Source organism: Loxodonta africana, chromosome 1, assembly GCF_030014295.1.
Source record: "Loxodonta africana isolate mLoxAfr1 chromosome 1, mLoxAfr1.hap2, whole genome shotgun sequence".
In the NCBI taxonomy this organism is placed as follows: Eukaryota; Metazoa; Chordata; class Mammalia; order Proboscidea; family Elephantidae; genus Loxodonta; species Loxodonta africana.
In genome coordinates, this window is record NC_087342.1 from 70,837,317 (window position 1) to 70,859,937 (window position 22,621).

The following is a 22,621-nucleotide window of genomic DNA, read 5'->3' on the forward strand; positions in this document are numbered from 1 at the left end:
ATGCACATGAAACCCAAAGGCTCTTTTCAGAGCCACCTACATTTCCTAAAAAGCTGTGGGCTTATTACTTGGTTAACAATTTTTGTCTTTTAGATTTAGGTTATTTAAGTGGACTCTGACGGTGCAGAAGCTAAGCGTTTATCTGCTAACTAAAGGGTCGGCAGCTCAAACTTACCAGCCACTCCTTGCAAACGAAGCTAAGCGTTTATCTGCTAACTAAAGGGTCGGCAGCTCAAACTTACCAGCCACTCCTTGCAAACACTATGGGGTAGTTCTTGCTCTACCGGGTCACAGGTGAGTCGGAATCAACTCAACGGCAATGCGTTTTTTTTTTTTTTTAAAGGCCCTAATGATAGGCCGAAAGTCTCAGAAGACGTGCTTTTAGTTTCTACAGCAGGAAAATTTAGATACTGGTTAAGGTGTATTTACAGAAGTTTATTTCCGTTCAGTTTACTTAATAGCGTTGCAAAAAGGAAGTTATGTAATGTTAGCTCGAATCAACTATACTTTCTGAATTTCACCTTGAGAATGCTTAAGAGACTGACAGTCTTGGCAACATTTTTCCTGAGCATTGAGGTCATCTCATGGATGGATTATAGCAGGAGTAATTCTCTAAAGGGACTTCTGTGGATTGAGAGAGGTGTCAGTAGTCAGCATTCATGTCACGTGGTTTCTGGGGTTGAAGAGTGTCCTGAGGGATGTGACTGGCCATTCTCTAAGACATCTTTTAAATTTCCTGTCTGTTCTGTAAGAAGGCAAAAACGTCTGGCATTGAACAAAGACCTTTTGACCTTAGGGAAGCTGGCATGGGAGCATGGAGGCTATTTTGCTTCCCCTTTACAATGGCTGTGGTGCATGAAAAAGTTCTTTCTATGGACCAATCTACCTGCCTTCAAACTGCTGGGAGTTGAGGCCCAAAATGCAGGTTTCTCGGCCCAGTGATGTCCTCTGTATATTTAGTGAGGCCTCTCTAGGCTGATTTATTTGTCGAGGGCATAGTGGAGTGTGGAGGTCTTGCCATCTCTCTAAGGTATTTCGTGTTGGAACCCAGCATCTGGCTAACCACAATCAACTGGCAAACAGGAGTAACTTTAACCAAATCTCTCTTTTTGCATTACTGTTCTTAACAAGTTATGGTGGAATCATTTTTTTAGTTTGTTTTGTAATAGGATTACTTAAAAATGTGGTTTGTGTCCTGTATTACTGGGTGTTCCAATTTTGACTGTAGGGTAGGCATCAAAATAAGATGCCCAATATTCACACCAGGGGACTTTGAGGGCAGGATTCACTCTGTCATAATCATCTGGACCTTTCTCTGAAGACAACCATAGACAAACAAAAAACCAATGATAATAGATGTTGTCAATGACATTAAAAAGAAGGGATCAAATTACTACAACTCCATAATACCTGTGGTTAGCTGGAATCTCCAATTTGATTGTTTATGTATCTTTTTTACTCTCATCTTTTTCTTTCTTTTTTTATTATTATTTAGAGATTATATATATGCTTTCTTTACATTAAAATAATGTAGATTGAATTTGATAGAATATCTGAAGGTACAGTCAAAATGCATTAAAAAAGTGCCCCATACTTTTGTGCACCATGAGACAGGCCCTGCACAACCTTGAATGCCTTAGCAAGGCACGGATAGAAGGGGCATCTGTGGCCATATTGTATTGGGGTAGGGGACATCATCTCTAATCAGAGATCCTAGCTGCCCCCATGAGATCCATGGGAAACAGCAGATATCTACAAATCCCTGTTACCCTTGCAACCACTCTCAACAGGCCCCCTGATTACCTAAGGACTGATGATTATTTAAACAAAAATTAACTAGGAGTGCTTGGAAAGGAAAACATTTTTGTTCCAACCAAACCTGATGTAGCTTTTACATTAGGTATAGTTTGACTGCAAGTAAATCAAAGTACCAACTGATGTTGAGTAATATCACTAAACAAAACACCCAGGTGCATGCAGGCTGATCAGAGCCCAGGCTCCACGGCCCTGCAGTCTTCTTGCCTCTGCTCTCCTCCGCACCCTGGCTTTAATTTCATGCTGGTCACAGTTCCAAATATCTGTGCAGACCCAACAAAGTAGAGACAGGAAGAGACAGTCTAACTCTCTGGGTCTCTAAGAACAAGGGCAGCCTTCCCAGAGGACTTCCCCTCCTGTCCCATTTTCTAGACCTGAGCCTAGTCCCAGGCACTGCCTGAGCCAATCACCAGCAGCAGGCACAACCATGTGATTGATATGACCTATCAGTTTCCTTCATATAAACTTGGCGTGTATGTATTTGGCACATAAATGTTGTTCTAGCTTTTTTATTTTCTTTTTATCGTTACTGTAAATGGGGGTATTTACTTATTCATATTTTTCTAACATTTTATTTTCATATGTAAATACTGATATCTGTGCATCATTTGTATATATGTATATCCTACGACTACTTCATTGGAAGTTCCTGGTGGTGCAAAGGGTTAAGCTCTTCACTATTAACTGAAAAGTTAGCAGTTTGAAGCCACTTGGAGGTGCCTCAGAAGAAAGGCCAGGTGATCTGCCTCTGAAAGGTCACAGCCTTGAAAACCATATGGAGCACAGTTCTACTCTAATTGAGAGCAAGGACAGCCTTCCTAGAGTTGCCTTGAGTTGGAATCTAATTGAATTGTCTTATATGCATAGTAGTTTTCTGGTAGATTCTGTTGGGTTTTACATGTTTGCAATAGTATTAGCTTTTCAGATAATATCATTTTAATATTTTCATAGTAAAAATTTTACTGAGCCCTTTTAATTACTGTATTTACATTTTGAATTTCTGTCTCTCGTTTGATTTCTGTGGCTCATATCTTTCACAAGGATGTTAATTTGAACTGAAGAGAGTGAACATCCTTTTCTTGTCTCCGATTTTACTGCAGATTCTTCTGAGCTATTCCTCCTTAAAATATATTTTATTATAATAGGGAAGAATCCTTGTCTATTCAGTTTTAAATCAAGACTGGATAATAAATTTTACCAAACGTCTTTTAGCAGCATCTGGAGATGATCGTAGATTTTTCCTCTTTAGATATTTTATGATGAATTATTTGAATAAATCTAATATTTAGCCATCCTTGCATTTCTCATATAAATAACATATGGGCATCATATGTTATTCATTTAATGTTTTGTTGAATTCTGCTTGCCATTTCATCATTTAGAAATTTTGCTTCGGTGTTACAAATTTTACTTTTTTGTTTGCAATCATGTTCAGCTTTTGGTGTCAATGTTTATCAATTCTTAAAAAATATAATATGGGGAATAGTGGTCTTGTTCTATATCTGGAAGTATTTGAACAACGTTGGAATTCTCTCTTTTTTTTTAAGCTTTGGCAAAATTCCCCTGAATTTTCCGGTTAGTAGCCAAGTGCTTAACCCTTTGTACCACCCAGGAACTTACAATGAAGCAGTAGCAGGATACACAAATGATGCACAGATATCAGTACTTACATATGAAACTGCAGCGCTAGAAAGATGTGAATAATACCTCCATTTACAATAACAACAAAAAGAAAATAAAATAGCTGGAACAACATTTATGTACCAAATGCATATACACCAAATTCGTACCTGGTATGTTTTCGGGGTGACAGGTTTTTGACAGTTTTCTCTATTTTTCTTCTACGAAATTGTTGTCCTTAGATTTGCTAACAATTTGAGATAAGTTTTTATAAATTATATTTAAAAAAAAAAAACTGTTTCAAGATATTCCCTTAGGCATAAGTAAATCAGTCTAAAATGATAATAATTCCATTATCTCCACTGTATTTATAACAACTCCTTTATTATCTTTGATTTTATGTTGGTGCCTTCTCATTTTTTTCACAAGCCGCATTAGTTATTGGTTAATATTTTATTTAATTCTGTTTTTAAATGCATTTATTTTCTATTTCTTAACGTTCGCATTTACTAGTTGTACTATTATTTTTTGTGTGTGTTCCAATTGTTATTTTCTACTCTTCTCATTATTAAACCTTCTTTCTGCTTCCACTGGTTCATTTTTTTCCCCAGCTTCTTGAGTGAGATGCTTACTTTATAGATTCACTCCTCATGTTGCATGGCTTTGATAACTTTAAATTTTAGTTACCATGGTTTAGCTAAATAACATCAGTTGTCAAACAACACAGTTCAAATTTCTTTTACCATGTGTATAAAACAAAAAACAGAACAATCCACACCGGTTGCCCTTGAATCAGTTCCAACTCATGGCAACCCCATGTGTTTCAGAGTTGAACTGCTCCGCAAGATTTTCAAGGCTGTGACCTTCAGAAGCAGATCACCAGACCTTTCTTCTGAGGCACCTCTGAGTGGGTTCAAACTGCTAATTTTTTGGTTAGTAGTCGAGTGCTTAACCGTTTGTGCTACCTAGGGACTCCACCATTAATGGTATATTAAAACTGAAACCAAATCTCTCATCATTGAGTTGATTCCGACTTATAGAGACCTTTATAGGACAGGGTAGAACTACCCCATAGAGTTTCCAAGCAGCAGCTGGTGGATTCAAACCACTAACCGTTTGGTTAGTAGCCAAGCTGTTAACCATTGCGCCAATAGTATATTAATGGTAAGTAATTTTTTAATTGGAGAAAGTACAAACGTCACCGCTAGCTCTTCAATCCGTTGGTTACTACACAAATAACAGATGCACATCATGGTCAGTGCCATGGATTGAATTGTGTCCCCCCAAAATATGTGTCAACTTGATTAGGCCATGATTCTCAATATTGTGTGGTTGTCCTCCATTTTGTGATTTTCCTATGTGTTGCAAATCATAATCTCTGCCTGTAGTTAAAGAGGATTAGGATGGGATGTAACACCCTTGCTCAGGTCACATCCCTGATCCAATGTAAATGAAGTTTCCCTGGGCTGTGGCCTGTACCACCTTTTATCTTACAAGAGATAAAAGAAAAGGGAAGCAAGCAGAGAGTTGGGGGACCTCATACTGCCAAGAAAGCAGTGCTGGGAGCAGAGTGTTTCCTTTGGATTTGAACCCAGGATTCCTGCTGGGAGGAACTCCTAGTCCAGGGGAAGATTGATGAGAACGACTTTCCTCCAGAGCCAACAGAGAGAGAAAGCCTCCCCCGGAGCTGACATCCTGAATTTGGACTTCTAACCTACTAGACTGAGAAAATTAATTTCTCTTTGTTAAAGCCATCCACTTGCGGTATTTCTGTTACAGCAGCTTTAGGTGACTAAGACAATCAATGACCAATCACATCATGAGATGTCAACATCATGAGAGTGTTGACACTGCCACCGTTTGAGAGACTCTAGGATACGCATCTAGAGGAACTTAGTGAAGGTAAGCTTACTGACATAATTGTAGAAAGAGGTTGTGCCAAAAAGAATGAAGGTGTCCCAGAGAAAGTGACACCAACAAAAAACTTCACATTGAAAGAACTCTCAGAGATAGTTCATGACATTGAAAGTGTAAAGGGTAAAATACTGGAATCTTAGAGAGCTCTGGTTGCACAGTGGTTAAACGTTTGGCTACTAACCAAAAAGTCGGCAGTTCAAATCCACCAGCTGCTCTTGGAAACCCTATGGAGCAGTTCTAGTCTGTCCTATAGCGTCTCTATGAGTTGGAATTGACTTGATGGCAACGGGTCTGGTTTTTTTTTTTTTTAATCCAAACTTAGAAAGAAGTATGGCAATTGATCAAGGCATAGAAAAGATGCTCACCCTGTATTGTATTATATGATGAGAAGAGAAGGCAATGACAATTTAATCTACTCTCGATGAGTTTTTTAAAAAGAACCAAAACACTATACACCCTGTGGGGGGCCTCACTTATAGACATGGTTAGGTTCCGAAGACCAGGTCGTTATATGAAATTAGCATTATGCGACAATGGATGGTGATTATATCAGATCACAAAATGGAGGATGACTACATCATTATATAACTGCCAAATTACATCAATACATAACTGCCAAGTTACATCATTACATAACTGCCAAATAATATCATTACATAACTGCCAAACCACTGAGAATAACGACCCAGCCAAGTTGACACGTAATCTTTGCCATCAAAGCCAGCATTACTCTTGCCTTGCACTTCAGCGTTCATTACTGCCAGATGTACACCATTAACTCCCAAAATAGTACATTCTTTTACCATTGTCATAAATGTGAAATGTCAGATAATGAGATAGTTGATGGGCGTTTAGCAGCTTCTAAAATCAGGTAGTGCGAGGCCTCTCACACTGTTTTTCAGTAATGCTTTACTTATCTGGGGCCTCTTCCCTTTTCATAAAAAGTCAGTGATTAGTTTCTTCATCATGCTAAAGAATGTTGTTGGAATTTGGATCAGAATTGCATTGTATCTGTAGATGACTATGGGTAATATTGACACTTTCACAATGCTGATTCTTCATATCCATGAGAATGTTGTGCTTTTGCATTTACATAGGTTTCTTGAAGTAGTGTTCGGTAGTTTTCTTTGTGTAAACCTTTTATGTCCCCTGGTTAGATTTGTTCCTAAGTATTTTATATTTTTGGAGGCTATTATAAATAGTATTGATTTTCTGATTTCCTTTTCAAAGTTCTCTTTGTTGGTGTAGAGGAATCCAACTGATTTTTGTATGTTAATCTTGTATTCTGTGATTCTTTTGTTTTATTATGTGGTGGATTATGTTGATTGATTTTCTAATGCTGAACCATTCTTGCATACCTGCTATGAATTCCACTTGGTCACGATGCACTATTTTTTTGATATGCTGATGAATTCTATCTGCTAGAATTTTGTTGAGAATTTTTGCATGTATATTCATGAGGGATATTTGTCTGTAGTTTTCTTTTTTTGTGGGGTCTTTGCCTGGCTTTGGTATCAGGGTTATGCTGGCTTCACAGAAAGAATTCGATATACCTTCCTTTTCTATGCTCTGAAATAGTTTGAGTAGTATTGGTGTGAGCCTTTCTCTGAATGTTTGGTAGAGTTCTCCAGCGAAACCAACCCGGCCAGGGCTTTGTTGTTGTTGTTTTTCGTTGGGAATTTTTTTTCATACCACTTCAATCTCTCCTTTTGTTATGGGTCTGTTTAGTTTTTCTACCTTAGTTTGTGTTAGTTTAGGTAGTGTATTTCTAGAAATTTGTGCATTTATTCTAGGTTTTCAGATTTGTTGGAGTACAATTGTTCATACTATTCTGTTATGATCCTTTTTATTTCAGTTGATTCTGTTGTGATATCATCCATTTCGTTTCTTGTTTGGTTATTTGCTTCCTCTCCTGCTTTTCTTTTGGCCAGTGCTTTGTCAATTTTTTTGATCCTTTCAAACACAAACTTCCGGTCTTGTTGATTCTTCCTTTTGTTTTTCTGTTCTCTATTTTGTTTATTTCTGCTCTAATCTTTATTATTTTCTTTCTTCTGGTGACTGTGGGCTTCTTTTGCTGCTCTTTTTCTGTTTGTCAGAGTTGTAGGGTTAATGTTTTGATTTTGACCCTTCTTTTTTTTTGTTGTGCCTTAGGTGAAAGTTTACAGCTCAAGTCAATCTTTCATACAAAATTTTAAACACATATTGTCATGTGACACTAGTTGCAGTCCCTACAATGTGACAACACACTCCCCCTTTCCATCCCAGGTTTCCCGCATCCATCCCACCAGCTCTTGTTCCCTACTGCCTTCTCATCCCGCCTCTAGACAGGAGCCACCCATTTGGTCTCATGTATTTGCTTGAACTAAAAAGCACACTTTTCCTTAGTATTACTTTATGTTTTATAGTCCAGTCTAATCTTTGTCTGAAAAGTGGTCTTTGGCAAGGGTTAACATAGTGTCCGGGGGCCATGGTCATGGCCATGATTCCTCTAGTCTCAGTCAGACCATTAAGTCTGGTCTTTTTTAGGTGAATTTGAGTTCTGTTCCACACTTTTCTCCTGCTCTTGTCAGTGACTTTCTGTTGTGTTCCCTGTCAGGACAGTCATTGGTGACAGCCGGGCAACATCTAGTTCTTCTGGTCTCAGGCTGATGGAATCTCTGGTTTATGTGGTTCTGCTGTCTCTTGGGCTAATATTTTCGTTGCTACTTAGGTGTTTTTCATTTTTGCTCCAAGTAGTTTGGGACCAAATGATGTAACTTAGATGGCCACTTACAGACTTTTAAGACCCCAGATGTCACTCACTAAAATGGGATGCAGACCATTTTCTTAATAAACTTTGTTAGGCCAATTGACCTAGATGTCCTCTGAAACTATGAACCTGTGGTCTCCAAACCCCACCCCCAGCTACTCTGTCCCTTGAAGTGTTTGGCTGTGTTGAGGAAGCTTCTTAGCTTTTGGTTTAGTCCAGTTGTGCTGACTTCCCTTGTATTGTGTTGTCTTTCCCTTTTACCCAAGAAGATTCTATTCTACTCTCTAGTTAGTGAATTCCTCTCTCCCTCCCTCCCCACCTTTGTAACTATCAAAGGATGTTTTCTTCTGTATTTAAATCTTTTCTTGAGTTCTTATAATAGTGGTCTCAGACAATTTTTATCCTTTTGTGACTGACTAATTTCACTCAGCATAATGCCCTGCAAATTCATCCATGTTGTGAGATGTTTTGCAGAATTTTTCATTGTTGTTTATCATTGTGTAATATGCCCTTATGTACCATAATTTGTTTATCCATTCATCTGCTGATGGGCACCTAGATTGTTTTCATCTTTTTGCTATTGCGAACATTGCTGCAATGAACGTGAGTGTGCATATATCTATTCACGTGATGGTTCTTATTCCTCTAGGACATATTCCAAGGAGTGGGATTGCTGGATTGTATGATACTTCTAGTTCTAGCTTTTTAAGGAAATTGATTTCCAAAGTGCTTGTGCCACTTTACATTCCCACCAGCAGTGCCTAAGTGTTCCAGTCTCTCCACAACCTCTCCAACATTTATAATTTTGTGTTTTTTGAATTAGTGCCAGCCTTGTTGGGGTAAGACGGTTTCTCCTTGTAGTTTTGATTTGCATTTCTCTAATGGCTAATGATCGTGAGCATTTCCTCACGCATCTGTTTGCCGCCTGAATGTCTTCTTTGGTAAAGTGTCTAGTCATATTCTTTGTGTGTTGTTAAATTGGGTTATTTGTCTTTTTGTTGTTGAGGTTTTACAGTCTCTTGTAGATTTTAGAGATTAGACCGTTGTTGGATATGTCATAGCGAAAATATTTTTCCCAGCCTGTAGGTTGTCTTTTTACTCTTTTGGTGAAGTCTTTTGATGAGCATAACAGTTTGATTTTTAGAAGCTCGCAGTTATCTAGTTTCTCTTCTGGTGTTCGTGCATTGTTAATTATTGTTTGTATTCTGTTTATGCCACGTGTTAGGGGGTCCTATCATTGTCCCTGTTTTTTCTTCCATGATCTTTATCATTTTAGATTTTTTATTTAGGTCTTTGATCCATTTTGAGTTGTTTTTGCACATAGTGTAAGATATGGGTCTTGTTTCATTTATTTGCAGATGAATAACAAGTTATGCCAGCACCATTTGAAAGACTGTCTTTTCCCCATTGAATGGACTTTGGGTCTTTGTCAAATATCAGCTGCTTATAGGTGGATGAATTTATGTTTAGATTCTCACTTCTGTTCCATTATTCTATGTGTCTGTTGTCGTACCAGTACCAGGCTGTTTTGACTATGGTGGTGGTTTAATAGGTTCTAAAATCAGGTAGTGTGAGGCCTCCTACTTTGTTTTCCTTCAGTATTGCTTTACTTATCCTGGGCCTCTTCCCTTTTCATATGAAGTTGGTGATTTGTTTCTCCATCTCATTAAAAAATGTCATTGGAATTTGGATTAAGATTGCATTGTATCTGTAGATCGCTTTGGTAGAATTGACATTTTCACAATGTTGTGTTTTCCTATCCATGAACATGGCATGTTTTTCCACTTACATAGGTCTCTTTTGGTTTCTTGCAGTAGTGTCTTGTAGTTTTCTTTGTATAGGTCTTCTACGTCTCTAATTAGATTTATTCCTAAGTATTTTGTCTTCTTGATGGCTATTGTAAATGGTATTGCTTTGGTGATTTCCTTTTCAAAGTTCTCTTTGTTGGTGTAGAAGAATCCAACTGATTTTTGTATGTATGTCTTGTATCCTGGTACTTTGCTGAACTCTTCTACTAGTTCAAGTAGCTTTCTTGTAGATTCTTTAGGGTTTTCTGTGTATAAGATCATATCATCTGCAAATAGGGATACTTTTACTTCTTCCTTGCCAATTTGAATATGCTTTATTTCTTTTTCTTGCCTTATTGCTCTGGCTAGGACCTCCAGCAGAATGTTGAACAGGAGTGGTGATAAAGGGCATCCTTGTCTGGTGACCGCTCCCAAGGGGAATGCTTTCAAACTCTCTCCATTTAGGATGATGTTGGCTGTGGGCTTTGTATAAATGTCCTTTATTATTGTGAGGAATTTTCCTTCAATTGCTATTTTGCTGAGAGTTTTTATCATGAATGGATGCCTTTCTTGTTTTTGATGTGTGCATTTATTGCTATAAATTGACTTCCAAGTGCTGCTTTTGTTGTGTCCTAGAAGTTTTGGTAAGATGTGTTTTCATTCTCATTTGATTTTGTGAAATTTTTTATCCCTTCCTTGATTTCTTCTATTACCCAGTGGTTTTTAAGCAAAGTGCTGTTCAGTTTCCTCCATAGTGTTTTCAATGGAGGTGAAAGTTGATTTCATCAACTGCATGTTTGGACGTAGACTGCCAGGCCTTTCTTTTGAGCCACCTGTTGGTGGGCTCAAACCTCCAACTTTTGGTTAGCAGCTAAACCCATCAACCATTTGTACCACCTGGAAATCATTGTTATAGAAAACCTAAGTAGCTGCCTAAACTATCTCTCCTTGAGATCAGAGGTGTAGACCAAACATGCACTAAGGACCCAGCTTTAGGGAACAAAGACAGGTGGTTGGAATGGGTGTGTGACCTCCAAAGACTTCAGCAATGTCAGACCAAAAAAAGAGAAAAACTTGAGTCCAAGAAAATGCATCTGAAAGCAGAGAAAACACAGCTCTTTGTCTTGTTTTCTTTTTTAAGAAAGACACTGTCTACTGTCTGCCTCTCAGTCTCTGTGTAATACAGGGTTGGCAAGGCAGAATTTTCTGAGGGCAGAAAAAGGAAAAAGTTAGGGCATGTGAAAGGTTTGGACTCTGCTGTGAGCACAGCAGGGACTGGTTTGGGAATTAGGCAAAGCAGATCTTCTAGGAGCCACCCTCCCCAGGCACCTTTATCCTAAAACAATTGCAATGGCTGCCCACAGGGATTTGCTCCAGGAGCAAAGGAGATATTATCTGTGTCTCCCTGTCTCCAGGCTGTGGTTTTGCATTGTCTGGTGGGGGTGGGGGAAGCAGAGAACATAGATGGGATCCAGTAAACTGTGGGCTGGGACAGGGGCAGGGCACATGGGCCTGTTTAGAAACTTGATGCTTTAATTAACCTAAAGACACCATGATGCCTCTGCCCAGAAGGGGAAAGAACTCCGCTATATGGTGTAGTCCTCAGAAAGGGGAATTTCCCAATCTCATCTCAGGTGAGACCAAGAGATACAGACAAGGCAAATCCTTGCAGGGAGCAGGACCAGAGGGAGCCAGGCCATCTTAATTAGGCAAATCACTGTACTGCTCTGTCAGGTAGACATCACTAGCCGTTAGGGTGGGACTAGTCATAGCCAAAGGAGCCCTGGTGGCACAGTGGTTAAACTCTGGCTGCTGACCAAAAGGCTAGCAGTTTGAACTGGGGCTGGCTTCAGGGCTCAGAAGTGCAGACTGGTGATTGTTAGTATTGGAGTTTCTATGCAAAAAGAGTACCCTAAAACCTTACCAGGTCATTCTGTTTTACATTTGAATTTGCAAAAAAAAAAAAAAAAATTTGTAAGAAATGTTTAACTCATATCTGGTCTATGAATCCAAAACTTAACTGGTGTGCTTCTGTGTCTAAAATAGGCCTACGTGTTCTGTCCTTTACCCAAATCTCAGACTGTTATTGTTAGGTGCCGTTGAGTTGGCTCCAACTCAGACCAACCTGTGTACAACAGAGCAAAACACTGCCCGGTCCTACTCCATCTTCTCAATCCTTGTTATGCTTAAACCCATTGTTGAATCCACTGTGTCAATCCATCTCATTGAGAGTCTTCCTCTTTTTGCTGACCCTCTACTTTACCAAGCATGATGTCCTTCTCCAGGGACTGATCCTTCCTGACAACATGTCCAAAGTATCAAAGTATGTGAGACGTAGTCTCACCATCCTTGCTTCTAAGGAGCATTCTGGTTGTACTTCTTCCAAGACAAATTTGTTCATTCTTTTGGCAGTCCATATATTCAATATTCTTCACCAATACCACAATTCGAAGGTGTCAATTCTTCTTCGGTCTTCCTTATTCATCATCCATGCTTTCACATGCATAAGAGGTGATTGAAAACACCATGGCTTGCATCAGGCGCACCTTAGTCTTCAGGGTGATATCTTTGCTTTTCATCACTTTAAAGAGATCTTTTGCAGCAGATTTGCCCAATGCAGTGCATCTTTTTATTTCTTGATGGCTGCTTCCATGGCTGTTGACTGTGGATCCAAGTAAAATGAAATCCTTGACAACTTCAATCTTTTCTCCATCTAACTTGATGTTGCTTATTGGTCCAGTTGTGGGGATTTTTGTTTTCTTTATATTGAGGTGTAATCCGTACTGAAGGCTGTAGTCTTTGATCTTCATCAGTAAGTGCTTCAAGTCCTCTTCACTTTCAGCAAGGAAGGTTGTGTCATCTGCATATTGCAGGTTGCTAGTGAGTCTTCCTCCTAACCCTGATGCCCCGTTCTTTGTCATATAGTCCAGCTTCTCGGATTATTTCCTCAGAATACAGATTGGATAGATATGGTGAAAGGATACAACCCTGATGCACACCTTTCCTGACTTTAAACCATGCAGTATCCCCTTGTTTTATTCAAACCACTGCCTCCTGATCTATGTACACGTTCGTCAAGAGCACAATTAAGTGTTCTGGAATTCCCATTCCTTGCAATATTATCCATAATTTGTTATGATCCACACAGTTGAATGCCTTTACATAGTCAATAAAACACAGGTAAATATCTTTCTGGTATTCTCTGCTTTCAGCCAGGATCCATCTGACATCAGCAATGATATCCCTGGTTCCACATCCTCTTCTGAATCTGGCCTAAATTTCTGACAGTTCTCTGTCAATATAATGCTGCAGCCACTTTTGAATCATCTTCAGCAAATTTTACTTCTGTGTGATATTAATGATATTGTTCGATAATTTCCACATTTGGTGGGATCACCTTTCTTGGGAATAGGCATAAATATAGATCTCTTCCAGTAGGTTGGCCAGGTAGCTGTCTTCCAAGTTTCTTGGCATAAATGAGTGAGTACTTCCAGCACTGTCTTCCAAGTTTCTTGGCATAAATGAGTGAGTACTTCCAGTTTGTTGAAACACCGCAATTGGTATTCCATCAATTCCTGGAGACTTGTTTTTTTTCCAATGACTTCAGTGCAGCTTGGACTTCTTCCTTCAGTACCATTGGTTCCTGCTCATATGGTACCTCCTGAAATGGTTGAATGTCAACCAATTCTTTTTGATATAGTGACTCTGTGTATCCCTTCCATTTTCTTTTGATGCTTCCTGAGTCATTTAATATTTTCCCCATAGAATCCTTCAGTATTGCAACTCGAGGTTTGAATTTTTTCTTCAGTTCTTTCAGCTTGAGAAATGCCTATTGTGTTCTTCCCTTTTGGTTTTCCATCTCCAGGTCTTTGCACATGTCATTATAATACTTTGTCTTCTTGAGCTGCCCTTTGAAATCTTCTGTTTAACTCTTTTACTTCATCATTTCAGATCTCAGACTACTGCCCCCATTATATTCTCTGCCCTGAGACAATGTAAAACCACAGCCTGGAGTCAAGGAGACACAGTTTACATCTCCTCTGCTTACAGGGCAAATCTAATGGGTGGTCACTGTAATCACGTTAGGGAGAAGTAAAGGTGAGTAGGTACTATCTGCTTCCCCCAATTCCACCCCCCCCCCAAAAAAAATCTGTGCTGTATTTACAGCAGAGTCCTAACTCTTCCATGCCTTAACTTTTCCTTGGAGCTCTGGTGGCACACGCAGTTTGAATCTATCTGCCACTCCTTGGAAACACTATGGAGCAATAATACCCTGTTCTATAGGGTTGCTATGAGTTGGAAATGACTTGATCACAAGGGTTTTTTTTTTTTTTTTTTAACTTTTTCTTAGAACATTTTGCCTTGCCAATCCTGTATTAGTAATATTGACGATTGATTACTCAATAAACAAATTACACAGGGGCTTAACCATGTTTATTTACTAATCTATAGTGCACAATTTCACCTCTCTTTCACCACAGATGAAATTGTGCACTACAGATGAGTAAGTAAACATAACTAAGCCTGTGCGTACCTTGCTTACTGTATTCTGCTGCGTATAGTGCTTACTGGTTAACCCGCCCCCTGTGTATTACATAGGGATTAAGAGATGGGCAGTAGGCAGAGAAAACATCTTATTGCAGACGGAACAACTTGGACGAAAGCTTTTCTATTTCTTGTCTGACCTCACTGATCTCTTTTGTGTTCATACATGATAATAAAACATGACATTTCAGAACCTAGGGGAATCAGGTAAAACATTGCTTGGAGGAAAAGTGATAGCTTTAAATACTTAAATTGAAAAATTAGAAAATATGAGTGTGAAGTAAGCATTCCACTCCAGAAGTTAATAAACTAGTGGAAGCTGAAAGGTAGTTTAATAATTAAAAATAAAATTAAAAAACCACAAAATAATAAATTAGAAACAGGTAAAACTGTAGAACTAATAAACCCAGAGATAAAGAACTAGCAGATAAATACATTCTTTTAGAAAAAAAATAAAACAAAGTAGGTTTACCATTGTCTTTTTTTTTTTAACATAGAATACAAACACAATTAAGGCATTATTCAAAAACGAAACTTGTTGCCGTGGAATCAATTCTGACTCATGGCAGCCCCATATGTTACAAAGTAGAACTGCTCCACAGGGTTTCCTTGGCTGTAATCTTTATGGAAGCAGATGTCTAGGCCTTTTTCCACAGCACAAAATGTTTGTGTTACTCCGGGACCTAAGACATGATACAGGAATTATAATAATAGACACAGTGGACATAACAGAATCATAAGAGGCCCCTTGTCATACCTCCTATTTTTAGAGAGCTTAAAAAATGTAATTGATCAAAACTGATTCCAGGAAAGATAGCCAATCATTCAGAAAAATTTTATAGAAGAAAAAAATACATATCAAAGACCTGTGATCCACAAAAGTCACTAAAGACAAATTGTTTCATAAGGGAATTTTACCAGATCTTTAAAGAACAGACAATTCCAATGCTGTGTCTACCGTTCCAAAACCAAAAAATCAAACCCATTGCCTTCAAGTCAATTCTGACTCATAGCGACCCTATAGGACAGAATAGAACTGCCCCATAGTGTTTCCAAGGAGCGGCTGGTAGATTCGAACTGCCGACCTTTTGGTTAGCAATTGAGTCCTTAACCACTGTACCCCCAGGGCTCTGTATACTGTTCCAGAACATAGAAAAAGATGGACATCCTCCATGTTACTTTTATGAATTGAATATAAAATTGATACCAAAAGCCAACAATTATTGCACACAAAAAATAAGCTAGAGACCATGATGGTTTATGAACATGATGCATGAAGTGGAATATTCTCCAAGACAGACCACGTGCTAGACCATAAAGGAGCTTCAATAAATTTCAAAGAATTGAAATCATACCTGGTATGTTCTTCACCCACAAGAAATCCACAATAGAAGGGAATCTGGGAAGTTCCCAAATATGTGAAATCATAACTAAAGCAGGCAAAAGAAAGAAAATAAGAAAGAATTCTGTGGAAATAAATAGAGAATAGAAAAATCAACAAGATCAAAAGCGAGCTCTTGAAAAGATCAACAAAATTAACAAACTACAATGACTAAGGAAAAAAGAAAGGAGGCTCCAGTTACTAAAATCAGGAATGAAAGAGAGGACGCAACTACTGACTTTACAGACAGAAAAAGGAATAAAAGGGGATACTGTGAGCAACTGTGTGCTATGAATTAGATAACTTAGACAAAATGGACAAATTCCTAGAAAGACACAAACTACCAAAGCTGACTCAAAAAGAAATAGAAAGTCTGAATAGAACTATAACATTGGACAGTTCAGTCATCTGTTTTTAGTTTCTTTAAGATCCATTCAATTTTTAAAGAGGACCTGCTCTCTGGGGATGATACAGAGCGTAAAAAGCTCAGGGAATGTCTCAGGTAGTTGCACACTGCTGGGTAATTTTTGCCATAAAGGTGACACTATTCTCTGGATGTGTTCAATTGTTCAACTCTGAAAATGTACTGAGAACCATCGAACTGTATACCATAACAGGTAAAATTTTATGGTATGTTAATTCTATCCCAGTAAAGTTGTTAAAAAATAAAAATAAACATCAAATTTTGAGGGAAGGATATTTAGCAATAGCACAAAAAATGAAGTACGTAGGTGTAAATCTTAAAAGGTATGTGCAGTGATTGTATGTGGAAAACTGCAAAAACTGATGAAAGAATTCAAAGAGCATCTAAATAAGTAGAGATAAAATGCATTCATGATGAAAAGATTCAATACTGTTAAGATGTTAAGTCTCCCCAATTTGAACAATAGATTCAATGTACTCCCAATCAGAATCCTGGCAAGCGGTTTTATACATATCAATTAATTGATGCTCAGATTTATAATGGAAGACAAAAGTACTAGAACAGCAAAAACATTTTTGAAAAAGAAGAACAAATTTAGAGGACTCACATTATTATCTGATATTAAGACTTACTATATACAACTACAGTAATCAAAAAGCCAAGAACTAGTCAACAAGACATTGTATTATTGGCAAAAGGACAGATACACAGATCAAGGGAACAGAACAGAGTGTTCACATAAATATAGTCAACTGATTTTCCTACAAAGTGAAAAAGAAATTCCAAATTGAAAAAACAGCCTTTTCAACAAATGATTCTGGAACAATTGGACATCCACATACCAAAGGAAAAAAAACAAAAAGAATCTGCAACACAGACCTCACACCGTACACCAAGATTAATTCAAAATGGATCATAGAACTACATGTAAAGCACAATGCTATTAAATTTCTAGAAGGAAAATAGGAGAAATCTGTATAATGTTGGGTCTGGTGATGAGTTTTTAGATATAACACCAAAGACACAATCCATGAAAAAAAAAGTTTAGAAATTCAACATTTTTGACATTAAAAACTGCTGTTCTTTGAAAGACACTGTTAAGAGAATGAAAAGACAGGCCACAGACTGGGGGAAAAACATTTGCAAATCACATATCTGATAGATAATTTGTATCCATAATATACAAACATCTCTTCAAACCCAACAATAAGAAAATAAACAATTCAATTAAATAATGAGCACTCATCTAGACACTCATCTAGAAAGATATACAGATGTCAAATAAGCATATAAAAAGACGATCGACTTCATTGGCAAATTAACAATGAGCTATCCCGACACACTTTTTAGAGTGGCTGAAATCCAAAACACTGAAAATACCAGATGTTGAAGGGGAATCACAGCAAAACGAACTCTCATTCACTGCTGGTGGGCTGTTTTCTTACAAAGTTAATCATAAGCTTACCATAAACCTAGCGATAGTGCTTTTCTGTATTTACCCAACTGGACTTGAAAAGATGTCCACACAAAAACCTGCAAATGAATGTTTATAGCAGTTCTATTCATAATGTTCAAAAAGTGGAAGCAACCAAAATATGCTTCAAAAGGTGAATGGATAAACAAATGGTAACATATCCATATGATGGGATATACCCATAAAAAGGAAAGAGCTATTAATCCACACAATGAAGTGGATGAATCTTAAATTTAACTTAAGTTAAAGAAACCAGGCTGAAAATGATACATTAAATGAAGAGTTGAAGGGATGTGGGAGCTAGGCAGATATCTGCTGTTTCCTATGATTAGAGATGCTGCCCCCCTCTCATACAGCATGGGTGCGGATGCCCCCCCCCCATGTGTCAGCTAAGGCTTGCAGAGGCTCTGCATTGGCTGTCTCACTGTGCATGTGGATTTTTACCGTACATTCAAATATTCTATCAAATGGTACTAAAGAAAGCATATATGTACACCGTAAGTCTTTTTTTTAGAAAGGCAAGAGTACAAAACAAAAAATTAATAGTCAATTTGGAGATCCATCTAAACACAGATTTCTGAGAAGTAGTAATAATTTGAACTCATCTCTCATGTTCGTAGCTTTTGAATTCAAAGTCTAGTATCGCTGATTTTTTATTTTTTTTAAATGCTCGTCTACTTTCTGAGAAAAGTCCAGCTAATCGTAAAAGAGTATATGTATCTTGCACCCAAAGTCCCCTGACTTGAATATTTGGCATCCTGTTTTTGATATATACCCGATGGTTAAGGTTGGAACATTCCAATTTTTAAGCCCAGTAACATGGGCTTAAAAAATGGGGACACAATCTCCTTTTTTAATGATCTTCTGTACTTTGAGTGCAGAGAGAAAACAAATGACCCCATCATAACTCGTAAGAAAAGTAAAGCAAAACGAGAGGTGATTCGGTTGAAGTTACTCCTATTTGCAAGTCAGTTGTGGTGAGCCAGATGTTGGGTTCCAACATGAAATACCTTAGAGAGATGACAAGATTTCTGTAGTACAATATATCAACATGTCCTCAACAAATAACAACCTAGAGAGATTGCCAAAAATGCACAGAGGATGTCACCAGGCCAAGAAACCTTGGGCTTTTGGGCCTCAAATCCCAGTGGTTTGCAGGCAGGTAGACTGGTCCAAAGCAGGAACTTTTTCATGCACCATAGCCAGTGTGAAGAGGAAGTGAAAACAGCCTTAATGTTCTCATGCCAGCTTCCCTAAGCTGTAGGCCATTTTCTGTCTTCTGATAGAATGGATCAGAAACGAAGGAAAAAAAGATATCCCAGCAAAAAGCTAGCTGCATCCCTCCCGGCACCCTCATCCCCAGAAATCATAACTACATGAACTGTATGAACTGAAGCTTGTATTCAGAAGGCTCTCTTCTTTGAAGTCACTTCATCTATGAATTTTGAGCTTTCATGAAAATTGAGGAAAATGCACATTTGAGTTCACTAACATTTAGAATTAGTCATGTTTGGTTACTCTCTCAAGACATGTTACATCTATTCTGCTTACTTTACCACATTATAGGGTGTGAAAAAGAACTTGCTAAATAAAACGAGTTCATATTCAGCTAGATACAAGGGTATTTTTAAGAGCCCACAGCTCTTTATATCATGTAGGTGGCTCTGAAAAGAGCCTTTGGGTTGTGACGCTTTGGTTATCACATGATTTTATTTGGAGCTGGTGTACTTGGTGACAGCCTTGGTGCCCTCGGACACAGCGTGCTTGGCCAGCTCCCCCGGCAGCAGCAGGCGCACGGCCGTCTGGATCTCCCTGGACGTGATGGTGGAGCGCTTGTTGTAATGCGCCAGACGAGATGCCTCACCAGCAACACGTTCAAAGATGTCAGTGACAAAAGAATTCATGATGCTCATGGCCTTGGAGGAGATACCAGTGTCAGGGTGGACCTGCTTCAGCACCTTGTAGATGTAAATGGAATAACTCTCCTTGCGGCATCTCTTGCGCTTTTTCCCCTCCTTCTTCTGAGTTTTAGTTACGGCTTTCTTGAAGCCCTTCTTGGAAATGGTAGTACCCTTAGAAGTCAGCTCCGGCATGGTTGGTGAATAGTGCCAATCCTCACCGGAGTTTTGGGAGCAAAAGAGTGGTATTTATAGGCTCGACACTCAAATGACGTCTTGATCAAAGAACATTTGATTGGATAATAGGTAGTGGTATATATGTAAATGAGATGATTCCAATAAGGTTCTCCGATTGCATAAGCAGCCAGTTCCATTAGCCAATCATCTACCAAATCAAGATCTACCGGTCACAGTATAAATAGGTTCCAGTACCGCCCTCCCCCCTCCCTCCTAACGGTAACTTTGTCCGTTATAACAGATTTTCTTTTGAGCTATGTCAGGACGTGGGAAGCAGGGTGGCAAGGCGCGCGCAAAAGCCAAGTCTCGCTCTTCCAGAGCAGGCCTGCAGTTTCCCGTCGGCAGAGTTCATCGACTTCTCCGCAAAGGCAACTATGCTGAGCGCACTGGGGCCGGCGCGCCGGTGTACCTGGCGGCGGTGCTGGAGTACCTGACCGCCGAGATCCTGGAGCTGGCGGGCAACGCGGCCCGTGACAACAAGAAGACGCGCATCATCCCGCGCCACCTGCAGCTGGCCATCCGCAATGACGAGGAGCTCAACAAGCTGCTGGGCAAAGTCACCATCGCGCAGGGCGGCGTCCTGCCCAACATCCAGGCCGTGCTGCTGCCCAAGAAGACCGAGAGCCATCACCACAAAGTCCAGGCCAAGTAATGCTTCCAACTCATAAAGCCCGGCAAAAACATCTTGGAGAAGGGGGCCGGAGGCAAGAGCTTAACTGAAACCAAAGGCTCTTTTCAGAGCCACCCACGGATTCAGAGAAAGAGCTTGGGACAGGTCAAGTGATTTGATGTCGCCAACAGTAAATTACTGATATATTAATAGGACTTTGAAAAGAATCTGTAGTTTTGATGAATTGAGGTTTCTGAACCCGTTCACTTTAAGGGTTAATAACAGCGCAACTGAAGTTCTTGGGGAAGATGCGGGCATCACAGTGGAACTGTCTTCAGTACCTACTGAAGGTAGGCAGAGTAGCTGCCCTAGCAGACTCCCGGCAGTGGACATGCCATCCTTAAGGAGTCTCTGGATGGTGCAAACTGTTAACAGGCTAAAGGTTGGTGGTTCGAGTCCACCTAGAGGCTCCTCGGAAGGAAGATAGGGCTGATGTTCTGCAGAAAAATCAGCAGTTGAAAACCCTATGAGGCACAGTTCTACTCTGACACACATGGGGTGGCCATGAGTTGGAATTGAGACTTGAGGGCAACTTTTTTTTTTTTAAGAGTAAGACCTGAATGATGGTTGGGTTAGAAGTAACGGAAGGCTAAACTTGCAGTTTTCAGCTCAACTCCTGACAGCACACCTACAGGATATTAGTAAAGCAGCAAGCAGAGCACCACATACCCCTAGGCTGCATGATTTCTCAAGTGCTTTCTAGCAGGGGATTTCCTTTGAGAGTTGTAGGATGGTTCTCTATTTTAAAATCTGTTAATGTCGTATATTAATAAGCCAAAGAATAAAAGGCATTTACTAATATTTGATGCCTATATTTTATATGAACAGCCCTGGTGGTGAAGTGGTTAAAGCACTTGGCTGCTAGCCAAAGGTCAGGGTTCCAACCCACCAGCCCTTTTTGGGGGAAAGATGTGGCAGTCTGCTTACCTAAAGGTTTACAGCCAAAGAACCAAACCCGTTGCCGTAGAGTCAATTCCGACTCACAGTGACCCTGTAGGACAGAGTAGAACTGTCTCATAGGGTTTCTAAAGAGCGGCTGGTGGATTCAAAGCACCAGGACTCCACCCTGTCCTATACGGTCGCTGTAAATCAGAATCAACTCGATGGCAATAGGTTTATATTTTATATGAAAAATACTTATTAAAAGTGAATAAATTTATTTCTTTGTGTGTAGGGTACATCTCAAACAAAAGCTTGATACCATTTCCGTGGTGAAATCCTAGTGTCAGTATAAATCAATAATGTGACAATTATTCAGGAATATAAGGTACTGAATTTTTCAAGAGGTTGAACTACGGAAAATGAGGTAAAATATTTTGTGGATACTTTTGTGCTGTGTACAAGTAAACATCCACAGAAACAACTGGAAAATGTTAAAGCAGCCAAATGTAAAATCTACAAAAATAAAAATGGCAATAAATTGGAGAGTGGACCAACAGTAAAAGTCAAATTTACCAAACACTATGAAAAATAAAATTTGCTATTTGTAACAAGCTGCTTAAACATTCACAAAATTAAAAATTATTTCTGTTAACAATAGTTACATAAAATAATTCCCAACTCTATAGAATTGAATAAATATAAGAGCTATTTGTTGAAAACAATTATTATACTAAACCTCTTGGGAATCTCATTTAGAAAGAAAGGAAAAATAAACCTAGAAAGTGTTTTAAAATTACAAGGAAGTAGTTTTTAAAAATCTTAGGTTAACATATTTGAAAATATTGATGAAATGTAAGCATTTTTGGAAAAATACAACTTGCTTGAATTGACCCTAGAAAGCCTTAAGGACTAAGAGGAATAGAAAAAACAAAAACATGGTCATCAATGAGCTACCATCCTCTAAGGCCAGATTTCCAAGGCTGTTTCCTGTCAGGCCTTTAAGGAAATGATAAATCTAAAGCTAATAAAATACTTGCAGATTATGAAAAAATTTAATTTGTATTTTTGAAGAAAACACGATAAAACCTATGAAGAAATTTTACTACTAAGTGCACCAGTCTCCGTTGTAATTAACAATCCACAAATCTTCCATTAAATAAGAACAACCAACTCTGGTACTCTGGTAGCACATTGAAAAATTAACCAGGATCCATCTAAGAAG

General features: G+C 38.8%; 2 protein-coding genes across 2 annotated transcripts; one reads left to right on the forward strand and one right to left on the reverse strand.

Moving 5' to 3' along the window:
- Positions 1-19,239: 19,239 nt before the first annotated feature.
- On the reverse strand, positions 19,240-20,270 carry LOC100675119 (histone H2B type 1-A). Its single transcript, XM_064281611.1, has one exon. It carries the CDS (start codon positions 19,803-19,805, stop codon positions 19,422-19,424), a length of 384 nt encoding a protein of 127 aa, XP_064137681.1. The 5' UTR covers positions 19,806-20,270; the 3' UTR covers positions 19,240-19,421.
- On the forward strand, positions 20,021-20,514 carry LOC100674832 (histone H2A type 1-H-like). Its single transcript, XM_003416432.3, has one exon. It carries the CDS (start codon positions 20,104-20,106, stop codon positions 20,497-20,499), a length of 396 nt encoding a protein of 131 aa, XP_003416480.2. The 5' UTR covers positions 20,021-20,103; the 3' UTR covers positions 20,500-20,514.
- Positions 20,515-22,621: the final 2,107 nt, after the last annotated feature.